Here is a 16,543-nt window from a genome sequence, read left to right on the forward strand (position 1 = left end):
ATCTTGCATTTTAATATTTGATTTTCGACTGGCTTTCATGGGTGAAGCGTCATGTAAGACAAAATATAGTAAATAAATTGCATGTGGAAAGGTTGGAAGAACTAGAAGTGTCATCGCGAACGAAAGAGCGAAATTTAAAATATTTACAGAAAAAGAAATGAGAAGTTTTGCTTGAAAAAATTTCGTGAAAATGTTATGGTTACTACCTCCCTTAGTTAAGACAATATTTTATTTATTTGGATGTCCAGTTGGTGGCGTTTTCGCAATATTTAGCAGCATATTATATTCGCTGTGCCTATTTTTTGTGATACCATGTTATTTTTTGTACGCGGGTCCTACAGCTGCAATAAAATTTTCTTGCTTCTTTGTGCACATTCTCTTCTGCTTGGAATGTTACCAAGAATTGTTGTATGTAATTTATATTCCATAAAATGTTTCTCTCGTCATATTTTTCTTATTTTCTTCATGTATATTTTAGAAATTGGTCGTACCAATGGTGGAATTGGTTCTTTTTATTGTCTTGTTATTTCTACCTATCAATATCACTCCGCCATTAGCAGTATGGATGTATGAAAAGCTATTGTATATATCTTCTCCGTTTCTGTCTGCATTTGAAGCAATACATGTTGTCTTGCTCATTATGAATACAAGTCAGAAAGTTGTGAATGAGATGGAAGAAAATCCTTTCATCGTCAAGGTACCTTCATATATTAATCTTTCCATGAAAATTATCTTCATAGAAAGGTATCTAACCGAGTGATCCTTGCTATTTTAGTTTTTGTGAAGATTCATGAAATTATTTCTTTCAGTCTTTAATACTTGGTGTTGCTGCATTTTCTACATTACTTGGCTTCATTTTGTCTCATCACATTTGTTCATCCTATCCAAGATACTCAATCATAAAGTAATGATTTTTTTCTTACTTTATACTTTTGTATATTCTACCATTTTCACTGTTGGTGAAAATGAAAGAAATATGTTAACTTATTTGGTCACATGTATTGAAAAAGTTTGACAAAAGTTTATTTCTTTGAATGAATAAGTCAAGATGAAAGAATGGCTAGATGAACATTGTAATTTTACAATTTATAGGATTGTTGAACTTCTTGTCATTGTGAGTGTCATTTTGTTTGTTCTAACACTTTTCAAGGATGAAGGTAAACCATATATGTAATATTTTGGACCACATTATGTGATGCAAAAACTATTTAGAATCAGAAAGTCTTTACATTTTTTATTCATTTGTTCACTATTCTAGGCATAATTAATGAAGTTCCATGTCTTTTTTTTGTTATGATGTGCATTGTTTGGGCATTGGCTAATGAGAGTTCTTTGAGTAAAACAAAAATAAAGCTACATACATTATGGCTCAGGTATGGTCAAAATTTGATTGAATGCTTTTTGCATTTGTAAGATTAATTTTCTTCAATTCATGTTAGTGAAATCCCAAATCAGCCATCCATTCTGAATGCCTTTAGAACAGTTGCTTCAAATGGATTAGGTAGGTTGACTCACTTCGGTTTTCAGCATGGAACCATGCAATGGAAATACCTTTGAATACCAGTGACAGGTATAGCAATGTTGGTATGGAAAGGAGAGTCGGCTTCTCCTGCTCTCCATGAAAAGATCCGAGTTTTAAAGATGTTTGGAAGGAAGGGTGGGTAGCACCCCCAAGGAGAGAATACACTGGCAAAGGTGGGGTGCAAGGGAGGATGGGTACCACCCTCTAAGAAGAGATATTAGCTGTCTCACCAACCATCAACCCCAGCCTAGGAATGTGCATTTTTTCTCAACACTGTATTTTTTTATATATATTTGTAAAATCATTGTACGAATAATTGCAGCACGTCCATTTTATCAAATCAAGAGTCTTTTTTTTCATCTGATCTCACCATCTCTTCTTCTCATGACTGGAGTGAGGATTGTAAGTCTTGGATACATTGTGAGTGAAACAGAAAGGAAGGTGGGTTCTTGCTTAAGATATTTATTCCATGCTAGAATGCTAAATGGCGTTGCTTGAAATTCATTCCAATTTTGAGAAATTCTGAAACAAAAAATTCACAAAAAACTTGCATGTCCTCATCAATGCAGCTATTAATTATAAATTTGGTGTGTATCTCTAAGGAATTTTTTTAATGGCCTGTGTTTCATAGTTGAAACAAAGTCCAGATGACAGTGATTTTGATGATCAAGAATATGATTCTGATTTTGATGACGAAGATGAATATTTAAACACGAATAACGTGTACTTCTCGCGCGTCCTCGTCATTTTCGTACTCACTGAATTCTTCCTCCGTGCCATGTTTACCGTGACGTCAGCAAGTTTTACGTCATCGTATCCTAGCAACGAGACATTCACAGCTCTTCGTGAGCTGGAGGACTGGTGGCGGGAAACTGATATAGCGAAGAGTTTCTTGGATTTTCGAATAATTCGCATCGTACAGTTGTGTTTGCTTGTCGTTGTTTACGTATACAAACTTTTCTTTCGTGATGACGTCATTAACGATGATGGATGGTAAGGAGTGATGTGAGTTGCTGGTAGTTCATTGGCTTGTAGTCTTCTTAATTACATATGTTAAAGTAATAACATGAGACACACGCTACTCGCTGATTAAAGACGGAGAATTTCAATCGGCTTAAAATATTCATTATGGTTACAGACATAAACGTTTTCTTGTTAAACCTTTTAGTATATAGCGCAGAACATGAACATATCTACAAGTCTGTATATAGTTAAATTTTTTGGTCCTTAAACCGTCTTGAGGATTTCTCATTTTTCGATGTTTATAAAAACATCTATACTACATAAGAGTTTTTGTGTTTTAACGTTTTAACTCATCACCATCTGAAACAATTATCAAATTAAGATGTTCAGGAAGCTCTTTTTATCTTTAAAATAAGCATTTGAACATACAAGGCAATAATTAAGCTCGCCGACACATTCCGCAATAGCTCAACACTCAATTGCTCAGTTAAAAAATACTCTTTGTATTGAGTTGAGAGGGGCAGTTGCAGAAATATTTTCTTGTGGATTTTTACTCTTGTAAAAATGCATTTCGCTTGTGAATTGTCGATCTTAAGTATTTGTAAGTATTTGTACATCTAGGCTGGTGTTTTGTGATAATAGATGTTTGTGTATGTTTTCTGGCTATTTGTCATTTGGTATTTTTCATACTTGTAGATGTTATCTTGGACATAAAAGTAATCATCTTTTCTTGATCTTTTATAATCATGAATGTCATATTATCTTTTTATTAATCTTGTCAGCTTTATTCTATCGCAAAAAAATTATCTTAATTATGATAAACTGCAGTTTAGCTACAAGAGTTATGTATCACTTTGGTTAAATATTTATTTGTTGTCCTAAAACAAAGTCGATAAAGCAGATGTAATTCAGTATCCCCAACTACGTCAGGAATAAAGTAGCTTTAAACACCACGCTATCTATGAAATGAGAACAGGAAATAACGCATTAATTTTACTAGCAATGAGCTATTGTTATCATTGTTCTTATTTGCTACATTAATTAATTAAGTAAAATATATACAATAAAACTTATAGAGAATCTCAAGCTCCATGAAATAACGTCATCCTTGCCTCCACTGCTTTCATTCTTTTCGGCTTGTGGTGAGCCCTCGCTACCGTATAACGCGATAAGCGGTATCCACATTCTATGTACGCCAGTATGGAACGTGTGATATTCTCCATTCCAAATGTAGAACCATAGATTTACGTTCAGTTCAAAGTACGGAGTACTTGCAAGTATACGTGTGGCATTCCTAGCTGGGCTGATCATTATATACCCTTCGTTACCCCCGACGTCGATATAAATTTTCTGTCTTGGTCTTGCATCTCTGTGTTGCATTAGAGTCTTTCGTACGAACTCGAAGCCAACGTCATCTGGAAAGATTGCGTTTGCAGGCATCGGCCACCAAAACGACGATGACATGCATGCTGCTGATCTAAAAGTTTGTGGGCGCGTCCATATAGCATGACAAGAAAGAAGGCCACTCAGGGAATAACCCATAATGCCAACATTCTCAGCGCCGTTTAAAGCTCGATATTTTGACCTGCATTTGGGGAGTACTTGCCTTTCAATAAAATCTAAATACAACTCTCCTTGGATTTTAGGAATCTTTCTCCAGTTATAACAACGACGATAATCGTTCGACAACACTTCATATGGACAAATACTTGAGTTACATTTTGTACAACCATTGCAGTTTGGTATTGTACCGTTGTTCTTGCAATGTATTTCTGATCCATTGCTAACTGCAAGAAGCCGAGTGCGATTTTTATAAGAATTTGGAATAGCAACGACCAAAATTTCTCTCATCAAAGCCCTTTTCGTCATAAGTGTTTCCAGTTGTGGTATCAACATTTCGAAACGTTGACCATCGTTTACAACCAAAATTTCGTATTTCTTGTACTTGTTTTCATTGTAACTCGCCGGTAATTTTATCAATATTTCCCGTTCTTGCTTCAGCTCTGGAGAGAAGATTCTGTCTTTATTAATTATTCCCTCTCGGCTAAAAAACCATGGATACACCCAAAATTCTGGAATCTTGTTCGAGCTTCTGGGATTTGTTGAAAGAGGTAAATTTAGCACAAAGTTTGGGCCCAGCATATCTAAGGAATCGTTTAAATACACTCGAAACTGCAATCGTCTTGAAGGGGTTTTTTTATTTCCTGAAATAGCCAAACCTGGTATGGCAAAGTCTACTTTGTACTTCCAAGTATCTTTAAATCTGGTTTTCGTCATTAACTTACCAACATCCCAACTCAAACCTAACCCGTTTCCACGAAGATACATTTTGGACCTGGTGGCAGACGCATTTAGCGTGTAAATGTTTCGCATTGGGTAGCGAATCATTATCATTAATGGTTGAGTAGTAGGTTTAAACGCCAACACGCAATCTTTATCAACACAAAATCCCTGCTCATTTTCTTTCGTCCTGCAAGATTTACCATAACGTGAAACAATACAATCATCCATATCTTCCATTTTGCCATAAATAGTTACTGAGATTGCCATGATCCAATATAACATGCAATAAGAGACAAACATTTTCATATTTCGATAGAATATTCGACAAGGTTTTGTTTTTATCTACAATCTCAAAGCAAGAGTTGCAGTTATGTTATTTAGGTGTTCTTCCTCAAGTTTATTAGTCGTTTTAAGTTGATTTTAATTGTGCAGTCGTCTCGTTTATGTATAGAGGACTATGCTAATTTTCTAGGCGTTGTTGAATAACTTAATGTTGTGTCGCCATTATGAATGCTGATCACAGACCCGAAACAAGAATTTCAATAACATTTATTTCATATATTATTAAATAGATCATTGAATATTCACACGTTCACATAGAACAGCGTGGTTCATATCTTTATTTCATTAGATTTTTTTGTTCATTGTATCGAGTTTGTGCCGGACTTAATCTCGAGAAAAGCAAATATCTTTGGCAGTATTTGTGGCATGTTATATCCATATTGACCAAATTAAGCTTTTATTTTCATTTTTTGAATGCGAATGCATTAGTTAGTTTTTAACGTCCAAAATTGGCAATTAGGAAAAAATTTGTTTACGCCAACCATATGCTGAGCAAACAGCCATCTTTTTCACATTGACTAGTTACCACAAGTGTTGCGTCACAAAGAAGCGTATATAAAAGTTTGTTTTTGATCTTGTGATGAAAACTTTCGTTGTCCTGACCAACTTAGCTATGTAAATCTTTGAAAGAATAAGGTGAGAGACATCGTCGGAAAGCATATTGACTTAAGAACTTATTTACGTAGCATTTGAAGTGGAAGATTGACAGTTAGAAAGTTTATATTGCCCCGAACAATGCCTAGTGATGGTAATGGTGTTATGGAGATTATAGAACTTTTACAATACCATTATGGATGTGTCTTCTGCGAAAGGTAATGGGAAGATTATTTTAGGTAGAACTATCATCGGAGCTGCATTTCATTTTCTGATTCTTGCCGTAAGCAAGTTCTTCCGGTGTGTAGTAATGTACCAAAAAATGATATCGAACAATTTCGGGAAGAAGAAACGTTTCCCCATAGTGTAACGCGTGAGAAGCTTCAACATCTGTGAAAACGAAAGCTCGTATTTCATTCAACAAGATGCCATTGATAAGGGCCTTATTTAACTTTACATATTTCAAAATTTTACTACGCAATCCAGAGAAAATACGCAATCTTAATCCTTCGTCGCACGTAATTGTTTCACTAGGAATTTTTTTCTTGTTAAATGTTGTCTTTTTGTCCGTGTTTGGTAAAATCGAAATAAAATCTTTAATGTCATTATTGTTACCAAGGCAACTATAACATTTTCCGTGACTAACCGCATTTCACATATGAATCTTTCTACCAGTGAACTATCGGAATGTTCTTCTGCAATTATGAATTTAGTATTGTTGCCCTATATGAGAATTATTATTTAAAAGTAAAATTGCAGAAAGAATAGACACTGAATAATAAAATAACAAAAGAACAGCTTTGGTAGGATGATATAATAACATGAGTTCATTTGACCAATTATTTGTAATATCTCACCTGCAGCGTAAACACGTAATCTTGGAATTTGGCATTAACCTCAAAGACCACATGAACAATGGTATAAACGTCTCGCCGGTAAATACCAGCTAAAATTCATCTTATATATTGAAATGTAAGACGCGATTCTTATGTAAGACATTCAAAATTTTTCATTATCAGCCAAACTGAAGTTTGTCATGATTTTGGTTTCCATACTTTTGATTCATGTCCATATCATACTGGTTTTTGTGATGTGGTTTTGTCTCGATTACCAATTGAAAAATTTGCGCTCGTTTTGCGATTGTGATTAGAAGTTTGAGTAATTTGCAATAAAATTGCAACGTTATCGTTTCCCGCCAAAATGAATGACAGTTCTCGGAATAATCTTCGGCTTGAATGTTGATATTCTCATCTGGGTGCAAAATGCGCAGTTGGAAAGTTAACAGGCTATACAAAGGGGCGGGCAAGCGGAAACATTGGTTAATGGCTGAAAATATATACAATATATGAATGCTATATGCACTCGGCACAGGTGGTAAGCTGTGTCAGCCTATCAGAAAGCATGACGCGGGCTAATTCTCAAGGGTACTTTAGTGGAGCGCGTAAAAACCTGCAGAAAACAAAAGCCTTTATACACGTGTCACTTTCGGGGACGTTTAGTCGCTTTGTAGTTTTATAGTAGTTTATGTAGACTAGAATGGAGGGCAACGATCGTTCACCTGCAGTTACGGCCATACAGGATACTAATGGTGATCCAGGGTAAATATTTTCAATTCATACAAATTTATGATATAAATTATCTGAGCATTAAATATAACTGTTCTTTTATGACATACATACATAAGCGAACAATAAGTTTGGATGACCGTTCATGTTAGCTCTCGAAGTGTCCACGGTTTCATCACGAAACTCTTTGCGAATATTTCTAGGAAAATTTTTGTCGGTGGTCTGAGCAAAGTTACTAACGCAGGTTAGTGGGAAATGTTTCAAATGGTGCTTTAGTGTGTAATGTACATTGTTTTATCGTGTTTCTTGTCTTTGTTTACCTTTATTACTGCCATTGAACATGAATGACTTTAACTTGCATCACGAGACTTCACTTTATGTTTGAAGCGAACCATTTTGCTACAACCTGAGTTTGTCTTAAATTGTTTAGATCGTTTAAAAGAGTATTTTAGTAAGTACGGTGAAATTAAGGAATGTTTGGTTATGCGTGATCCTGTCACGAAAAACTCAAGGTAAATTGTGCCAAGGTGTCAACAACAGACTCTGCTACATAGTTGTTTTGCATGCGCGAATTATTTTAAAATTTTCATTAGATGTTTTGGATTTGTCACATTTCAAGACCCCGCATCCGTGGAAGATGTTGTTGGCTCAGGACCTCATAGTTTAGATGATCAGACGGTGTTGTATTAAGTTTGAATTAACTTGTATTTTGTGGCAATTATACCTTTCAAAGTATTGTGTATATTGTTAACGCGTTGCATTATATGATATCTCGTTCGAGAATTTGTTCATTTGACATGTTCCCTTGCGAAATGTTACAAAATGTCAAACATAGTTTTAACCCAGGGCTTCGTTGTTCTACAAACTTTATGTGAAAACCGTTGTATTTTTGTTTGCCAGCGAGTCTCTTCCGTTCATGCAGACAAAGCATCTGAATTGCTTGATTTATTGTCATTTGTCGTCCATCTTTATCGAATTTCTACTTAAATTGTGACATAACACTCGTTATTTTTACAGATTGATCCAAAAGTCGCTATTCCCAAAAGACCTCAACCTAAAGTAAGTTCAAAATGAACTAATATCGTAATCGAGGAAAGTTTTAGAATTTTTCGCCTTTTAAATGTCGCGCTTGGTTGATATTTAGAAAAACAGGTAGTTGACTCGGTAACTATAAAATAATCCATTTTTAAACTCAGATTATGTTCAATTTGCTGCACAAAAGCGAATAAATTTTATTGTACAATAATTTTTTTACTTTTGAGTATCAATTGTTTATAACGTCGGTGTGCCAACCCTAGCTAGACAGACGACCGACCCCTGCTATTTGGTTTCAAAATAATGTGTACTTCGTGAGACAACATAAACGTTTTAAGTAGCGCGGCTTGTGCTATCATTCCTCATTCAATTTCGTTTTGAGTTAGGTGTTTGAAATAGATACAACACGCGTTCAACGACAGCATATTGACCATAATAATTGCTTGAAAATATGCAAAGTGTGTTAAGTTATTCAAAAAACATCGCGTGTAAATTTATTTGAGACTGACAGGCGAAGATCAATCCCACCAATAACCTCTTCGCTTTGTCAAAGGTACGAAAAGCCGCTTAAATGAGGCCAGTGCTCTGGCAATGTTGTTGCATCGACATTATTCTTAGCATTCCTGTTGAAAGAATGATATTTTCACATAAATTTTCTTTTCACGAGAAGATATAATCACTAGTCGCATGTATTGCTTTACATATTTTTCTATTTGGCCAACTTTTACTTTCGTTCCTATATATAGTTTCTTTACTTCTTGACGCTTAAAAGCCTTTTATTGCATGCTGTCGTGCAGAAATTGATGAAATAATTGCATTGGGTGGGCGAATATTTGTGTCCATTGAGCGCCATTAAATTCGTGGACGAAAAATAATTCAATATTATCGACTTCCGTGATGATTTGTTATGCTAATGTTTTCTGCATTAAATAAGCTTTAATTGAACATTTTACCCAATATGTCACGATTATCGCACGTTAATTCACATATTTGGGTAACATTTTCTGTAACGGGAAAAAACGGTACTGTTCAACAAGTGAAATTATATTTTCAGTTACTTTGTCTTTAGTAAAGTCTATTCGTTGTCGAAAACTTTAAATATATGGATTAAATTTAAACCTCTCGGATGCTAACCGCACTTTAAACTCTGATTCTGATTTGTTTATTTCCAAAATTCTGTTAGTTATATGACGAAAGTTCTTTTGAAAATCTAGCCAATGGTTCATATAGCTCCATTTACGTATGATGTTGTTTGGAAATTTGTTCGTTTTTTGGCGTTTTCAAAACTTCATAGGATGAGTAATTTATATTCTTACTAAGCGTATTTCAAACGAAACGGAAGTTTAGAAATAAAATATTTTATCGTCGATCCCAAACGATGTTTCCGATTTCCTCAGAAATATTTCCTGTAGCAGATTGTGTTTTAGGTTGATTATATATTTTGCCGTCAGAGATTCTTCTACAATAACTTGTCTTCACAAAAGAGCAAGACTAGAAACATGATTCTCTTTATTGTTGTTATTTATAATCCCTCGAAACAAAATAATAAAGTTTCCTTTCATCACTAATTTCTACCAAAAACCTCCGCAATTATCTCATACACTTCACCATAGAAACTGCTTGGAGCTTTGTCTTTTTGTTTCACTTGTTGATTGTTGTATTTTTTTATTTTTCCAAGTTTGTGACGAAAACCAAGAAAGTATTTGTTGGTGGGCTCTCTCCAGAAACGACCGAGGACGATCTTCGCTCATATTTTCAAAATAATTATGGAAAGGTTGGAAACAAAGGATATATGGAAGGGGGATATGTAAATAAACAAAAAACATTCTTTACTTTACCCTGACTTACTTCAAATTGATTATATATCCGGAGGGGTGATCCATTTCACACACGTGCTCACTTCGTGACTTTTTCAAACATTCTTTACTTTACCCTGACTTACTTCAAATTGATCATATTTCCGGAGGGGTGACCATTTCCACACACGTGCTCACTTCGTGACTTTCTCATGAAACATTTTAGGTGTCGCAATGTTTGCTTATGTTTGATACGACAACGAAACGTCATCGTGGTTTTGGATTTGTAACGTTTGAAAATGAAGAAATTGTCGATAAAATATGTGAAGAGCGATTTCACAAGATCAATGAGAAGAGGGTGAGTATAAATATAGAGATTTATTTCGGTTACCAAGTTTTTAATTTACTATTTTATTCTGGCGAATCTTTTTTCTACTTTTGGATATTCATTTTTTAAAACAAGGTTTCTATTAAAATTTCATTCAGCACGAAATACTTTACGTTCCTCAAATGTATTTACGTATTAAAAGCAGAAAATAGAAACTATGTTTTAAAGTTATCTGAATGAAGAACAATTTTATGGTCGTTATTGATAGAGACAAGGGGACAAATTTGTCTGACGAAGATGCTAGATAATGCACATGGTAAAGTATTTTTTTCTGTGTGTTTATTGGAAATTTATTCTTTTTCTGTTAACCCTAGGTGGAAACAAAAAAAGCTCAACCAAGAGAGGTAATGAACCCACAAAATAGAGGAAGAGGAAGAGGAATTTTTGGAAGAGGATATGGGTGTAAGTGGATACACCAGTTTCTTTGCAGATTATTTGTTATTTTCAGTTACTTTTTAGTTTTCATTGTTTTAGATTATTCACCATTTCCTGCGTTTGGTTCTTTTCCTGCACCACTTGGCTATCCTTTGCCTGGTTACCAAGCAGCAGCGGCTGCTAATGCAGCATATACGGCTGCACAGCAACAACAACCTACGCCACCTGGAAAACAACCACGAAGTGCAGAACAACGAACGCGGCCGACATTTACTTATACTTATCCATCGTTACCCAGTATGTACATAATAGCACTATTTGTAACCTAAAAACGAGGCTGTAACTTGGTGCACTAAAATTTAGTTATAATTTGTTACTTGATATTCTTCATCATGTACTTTTTTTATTGTAGATTACTATTCCTCTTTTATCAACCCATCTGCTGATCGACGTCCTCATTACTATGCAGAATACGCCAATCTATCGAGTCCAGGCCTTCCAGCTACACCTGCTAGCACGTCAGCACGTTCTGATGGTCAAACAGCTGTCGAATATTCCGACTATACTGGTAAAATTGAACAGGATATTGGCTGTTTGTATTTGAATGATGCAATTAAGTTAACTTAAAAATGATGTACGGCCGAATAAGAGTGGTTTCCTTTGGATGTTATAAGAAAATAAGTTTGAGCTAGTCTCAACAACTTCGTTAACTTTCTGATTATATTTAAAGATGGATATTTTCTTTATTGAAATTGTTTTTATCTTTGAAAAGGTGTTCAAGTCAATGGATACTCACCTCAAAGTTTTGCTGCGCCCCCATCTCCGCTATCTCGATTTGCCCCAACATCAAGTCCTGGACCCATGATACCAGATCTTGCTAACTACATTTCATCTGCCACCGAGAATGCGTTAGGTTACTCTGCTTCAAGTCCCCAAACCACAACATTCGCTCACCCAATGGCGGTAAGTGTTTGAAAACATATTAATTGTCTTTATCAACAAAAACTTTTACGATCATGGAACTTTTAACATAACTCTGAATAATTCCTGTGATAAGATTTCAAGTTCCTCTGTTTCGTTTTACAAATTGAAAATTTAACTTTTCTTACACACAAGATTTCATAGTTCATCCAAAATAGAGGTAATCCAATAATTTCTCATATTTTCATCATTGCAGATTTCTCTGCGGCAATAGATGTTGAAATGAAGTAAAATAGTAAGTCAACGTCACAGATTGCTGAGAGGTGCAACCTTATGGAAATTTATCCAACTACTTTATGTAATTTAATTTTTTTGATGGCAGTTGCATAGGTGTATTTTATGAAATGAAAAGTTACCATAACATATATAGTGGCAAATAACCTTTTATCCAAACTTTGAAAGATTATATGTTTCTTTAACAGACATTACTAAGTGCTTGTACCAGCCAATTACTAGACGTACCATGGGGGAGAGTAAATCCCATTTTAACCTTGAATATAACTTTTCTTTTGTAGAATCGATGTTTCGATGAACTTACCTTCACGGTAAGTGGCAATTTCGAGAATAATGTTGACAAGAAAGATTTAAAAAGCAGATATGAAGCCAATGTGCCAATATTTTGATTTGCAAACAACGTTTAAGTTATTCTTGAAGTTGTCAGTTTCCAGAACAAGAATGCCACGGCCTACCTCACTTGAGAAGGAAAAAGTGGTTTTGTGGCTTTACGTTTATATAAAATATCATCAATTATAGTTTCACATTTTATCTATATTAGCGTAGGTTTTACTATTCAATCTTCATTTAAAGTCCTTACATTTTAAGAGTTTTATTTAATTTTTCTAACATGCGATACCGTCCTTAAAAATTGTCGCTATTTCATTCTTTTGTTAGCGAAAACATATAAACAATAAGGGCACTGCGCATGCCCATGAAAATCGTTCTTTGCGCAGTATGTCGTGAAATGTTTATTAAATTATGGTTGTAGTTTACGACGTAAAATATTTGATGTATTATGTTTATGAGTAAAGATGTACATGATGAAACATTAAAAATAACCTAAATGTATGTTACCTGACTTAATGTAATCGATATTTAAAGGCTGGTTTGAGAAAAACCACAATAGAGTAGACATTTTGACATCTAATGTCATGGATATATTAATAATTTAAACGCTACAGTACTTAGGTCAGGTATAAAGAAATAGGTTGAGGTGAGGGTTTTGTGTCGAATTTGAAAAGAATTACTCATTAGAGCACATTTTAAAGTAGAGAAATTTTTAAGGAAAATTGGCTGTTTCAGCTGTTATAAAATCATATTTATTGTTTCATATGCCGTCTTGTTGATAATGCTACTTGTAGGGCGAGTAATTTCTTTCATCTTCAACGGGTATTATTCGTATTTAAAATAAGTTATACAGCATTATCAGTAATATCTGTTCACTAACTAATGTAAAATAAATTTTATCTCATTTACAATGTAAATCAAATTTTGTCAAAAATTTTGTTTTGCTGCTGTTTCGTTGTCTTCATTTGTACAAAATGTGATTGATTTACCTTATACCAATGACAGTTAAATCTACCCGGGTACTAAAATGATTGTATGTGATCTTCCATGGATATTTTATGGCAGTTTTCAATTCAGATTAACTCACAGTTGTCCCACTCAACGTTAACCTCAAGGCTAAATGAATATGTGGAGTACTGCGTTCAGCTTATTTTGAAGTGACATATAAATAAATAATTTGTCGTTTACGTGTACGCAACTAGACAAAATATGTATTGAAACTCAAACTTTACAATTCATTAATACTACTAAATTCAATTCCACTGTCAGTGACTTCAACATTCAATACTTAAATGGATTATCTGACGGTTAAACGATCAGATTGAATGATGTTCTATGACACCTTAAATTTTATTTACATTGACAACAAGTGACAACTTTTTATGTCATTCATGGCGAATACGAAAATCGAAAGTGATGCATCTTTGGTTGCCTCGAACGCTTGCCTCTTCATTTGTGACATCATTTTCATCAACCAGTCAATTTCACTTCCTCAGTTTACCAACCAATGACGTTCAGTCGTCTGCCACAAACACAAGAGTACTCTTCTGTCTTCCGTTGATATTTCAGAATTACATGTTGCCAATATCTCTTTAGTAAAGTGTTGGAAACAGCTCAGGAAATGATTCCTCCCACCACATATTTTCATTCATACTTGGACCAGCTGCGTAATTTTCTATCACTTTGTCAAGTTCAACAGTCGTCATAAACTCTCCGCCGGCGGATTCCAAGCATTTTGCTCCCTTCCCCACTTCTCCTGAGAGTTTTTCATTGTCTCGTTCTTGTCCGCTGTCTGCAGGCTTGCCGGCGCAAACGACGAGGATGTCATTTGGCTCGGCCTTGATGGAAATGAAGTCTTCTGCGTCGTCGGACTTAATGTCTTCAAGAAAGCCAAGTAGCTCGTCAGACTAAAAATTACATTGAAGATAGTAATATCAAGGTTTAGTTGCTGCAATGAAGCAGTATTTTAATGAAGCACAAAACAAACTCATTCCTGTAATCTGAAACAATTATATGGCTAGAATTGTGACAGTCTGTACTGGCTCACGTGCATGCAGTCAACTGATTTTAGGTTAAAGTTCGCCATCATAAAAACAAATATGTAATATTGAATTTATTTCGTTGATTTCGGGTCATTTGTGAAAATAATTCCTAGAAAGATCCTACAATTGATATGTACACAAACCTTAGGAGATTGAATGTGACAGTAAGTGCGAGTAGAGAAAGAAATGGAATCTGGTAGAGTTTCTTCTGCTGAGAAACGCCGAGTTCTGCATACTCAGGTGATTCAATTTCTTGCTTCACTCCAACTGTGACGGGTTCATCGTCCAAAGGAGAGCGTGGTGGCGATGGAAGGGAAGAAGTTGCTGATTCTTCGCTGCATGTTGGTGAAGAAGGTGGAGTTAGACCCAAACGTGACTTAAGCTCACTATTTTCAACCTCCAGCTTTGAAGTACGTTTTCTTAAAGTCTCGTTTTCCATTGTCAGCTTTTTGTTCTACGCAAAGAAATTGGCTAGAGCATTTAGTTGAAGAGTTCTCATTAAGAGTCATAAGACAAACAACTTTGCCCAAGATCTCATATATTACATTAAATGGATGTATGCAAACCACGTTAAAACAAAACGCCCTACACTGACATTTAATTACTGTACTCTTTTAAATAACTCCGCTGAGGCTAAAGCGCATGCTTAGAAAATAGTGACTTCATAAAAGAATTCGTTGCTATAGGAGGAAAAACAGTAGACAGAGTTATTCAACAACACTCGATAAGCCAGCCCACATATCTTGGTAACCTAGGTAAGCGGAAAAGTTACTTGAAATGTTTGTGTTCGTATCAGTTCGTATGTATTCATTTGAAACGCAGCTGGATCTAACTGAATAGAGCTATTCATGTTACAGGTCCCAATTGTTTTCTTTCAGGTTATAGATAAGCTTAATCTGATCAAAAAAATTTGAAAGGGGTTTCTTGACAGAGAAATCCAAGTAGCCTTCTTCTTAAGTGATGTGTAGATGAATATAAAGAGCTGTCTGATGCAAGACTTTAGTTATATTACATGATGAAATAAAGCTTTGTTTCAAGATGTGAAACTTTGTTGCATAAATTGTTCGGGTTGATTTAAAAAAGATACCTTTTAAAAACCTAGTAAATATCTGGCTTTTCAAAATTTGAAAGGAAATTGAATAAGAATCCGTCACTTGTTTGATGTCTCGTTTCTTATTAACCAGACATTTTATGAAACAGATTATTGTTTTCAATTGCTTGTGTTTTATCGAAAGTTATTAAGTCAAAAATACGAATCTTTTTAACGCAAATACTGAAGAATAACGCTATGAATTTTGGCAAAAATATTGTAGGATAAATATTCCAGTAGCACGATTAAACAAACCTCTTCCTCAAACAGTGCAAGCGATTCTTCCAATTCGGTCATGCGAGCCTTCTTTCGATCCCTAGCCGTTTGAGCTGCAACGCGATTTTTTAATTTTCTACAAATAAAATCACAAAATTCTCAATTCATTTTTGCTGCCTGTTACAGGACTAATTAGAATGCACGTACACAGTACAAATTGTTTCCAAAAGCGATCAATAATAAACTTTTGCGACAATTTAACAAACCTACGAAGCGCACGTTGCTCAGGAGTCAGATTGTCTAATCTTCTTCTTTTTCGAGGACAGCCTGGCTCGCATGGCGGATCTAAAAGAACTGCAGGATTTATCAAAGCCATTGTTGTTGTATAAAAAGGAAGAGTATTTCTCAAATAGCAATCTTCCTGCGTTAAAATATTTCACTATAATGATTACGAAATTGCGACACCGCTGATTATATTTACGATGCAACACACACAAAGAACTCCACAAAAGACTGATACGTCAATGACAACACCATTTTTGGTCATTATAACCATATATAGTTGTATATAGAATTACTGCAGCCAATCAGATCTTGCCACGATTTTCTCAAAGACAGGAACTCTTTGTTAGAAATGTTTTTAAAATACCACCTACTCTTAACTCATAATACTTCCTTTACAGCTCGTTGCTTTCAAACAATTAATTAAGAAATATGTGATAGTTCTTCTATCAAGAAACCTGTTGCCAAAATGTTTTTGCCATTTATTATGATTCGAAATTTATAT

General features: G+C 34.8%; 3 protein-coding genes and 1 long non-coding RNA gene across 7 annotated transcripts; 2 read left to right on the forward strand and 2 right to left on the reverse strand.

The window, feature by feature from the left end:
• Positions 1-100: 100 nt before the first annotated feature.
• Positions 101-3,144, forward strand: LOC124434647. Its single transcript, XM_046984536.1, has 8 exons — positions 101-408; positions 479-697; positions 810-904; positions 1,093-1,157; positions 1,259-1,373; positions 1,440-1,501; positions 1,845-1,963; positions 2,154-3,144. The coding sequence occupies exons 1-8, from the start codon at positions 313-315 to the stop codon at positions 2,517-2,519; spliced, it is 1,137 nt and encodes a 378-aa protein (XP_046840492.1). The 5' UTR covers positions 101-312; the 3' UTR covers positions 2,520-3,144.
• Positions 3,145-6,264: 3,120 nt separating this feature from the next.
• Positions 6,265-6,709, reverse strand: LOC124434648. The gene is made up of 2 exons (XR_006944851.1): positions 6,562-6,709; positions 6,265-6,427 (listed from the first exon to the last, which is right to left on the reverse strand). It is a non-coding gene; the product is annotated as an uncharacterized LOC124434648 (long non-coding RNA).
• Positions 6,710-7,159: 450 nt separating this feature from the next.
• Positions 7,160-13,342, forward strand: LOC124433959 (RNA-binding protein Musashi homolog 2-like). Of its 3 annotated transcripts, none has more exons than XM_046983831.1 (13): positions 7,160-7,302; positions 7,473-7,513; positions 7,700-7,781; positions 7,863-7,947; positions 8,287-8,328; positions 9,983-10,078; positions 10,327-10,458; positions 10,803-10,890; positions 10,963-11,160; positions 11,276-11,431; positions 11,636-11,826; positions 12,041-12,107; positions 12,360-13,342. In XM_046983831.1, exons 1-12 carry the CDS (start codon positions 7,241-7,243, stop codon positions 12,056-12,058), a joined length of 1,191 nt encoding a protein of 396 aa, XP_046839787.1. In that variant the 5' UTR covers positions 7,160-7,240; the 3' UTR covers positions 12,059-12,107; positions 12,360-13,342. The 3 variants fall into 3 exon arrangements, with proteins under 3 accessions (XP_046839787.1, XP_046839785.1, XP_046839786.1); XM_046983830.1 differs by having other exon boundaries at positions 7,161-7,302; positions 12,041-12,079; XM_046983829.1 differs by lacking the exon at positions 12,041-12,107.
• Positions 13,343-13,591: 249 nt separating this feature from the next.
• Positions 13,592-16,247, reverse strand: LOC124433960 (X-box-binding protein 1-like). 2 transcript variants are annotated; one of them, XM_046983832.1, is made up of 4 exons: positions 16,023-16,246; positions 15,796-15,892; positions 14,594-14,904; positions 13,592-14,315 (listed from the first exon to the last, which is right to left on the reverse strand). In XM_046983832.1, the coding sequence occupies exons 1-4, from the start codon at positions 16,130-16,132 to the stop codon at positions 14,111-14,113; spliced, it is 723 nt and encodes a 240-aa protein (XP_046839788.1). In that variant the 5' UTR covers positions 16,133-16,246; the 3' UTR covers positions 13,592-14,110. The 2 variants fall into 2 exon arrangements, with proteins under 2 accessions (XP_046839788.1, XP_046839789.1); XM_046983833.1 differs by lacking the exon at positions 14,594-14,904 and having other exon boundaries at positions 16,023-16,247.
• Positions 16,248-16,543: the final 296 nt, after the last annotated feature.

Source organism: Xenia sp. Carnegie-2017, unplaced genomic scaffold (assembly GCF_021976095.1).
Source record: "Xenia sp. Carnegie-2017 unplaced genomic scaffold, XeniaSp_v1 HiC_scaffold_14, whole genome shotgun sequence".
Taxonomy (NCBI): domain Eukaryota; kingdom Metazoa; phylum Cnidaria; class Anthozoa; order Malacalcyonacea; family Xeniidae; genus Xenia; species Xenia sp. Carnegie-2017.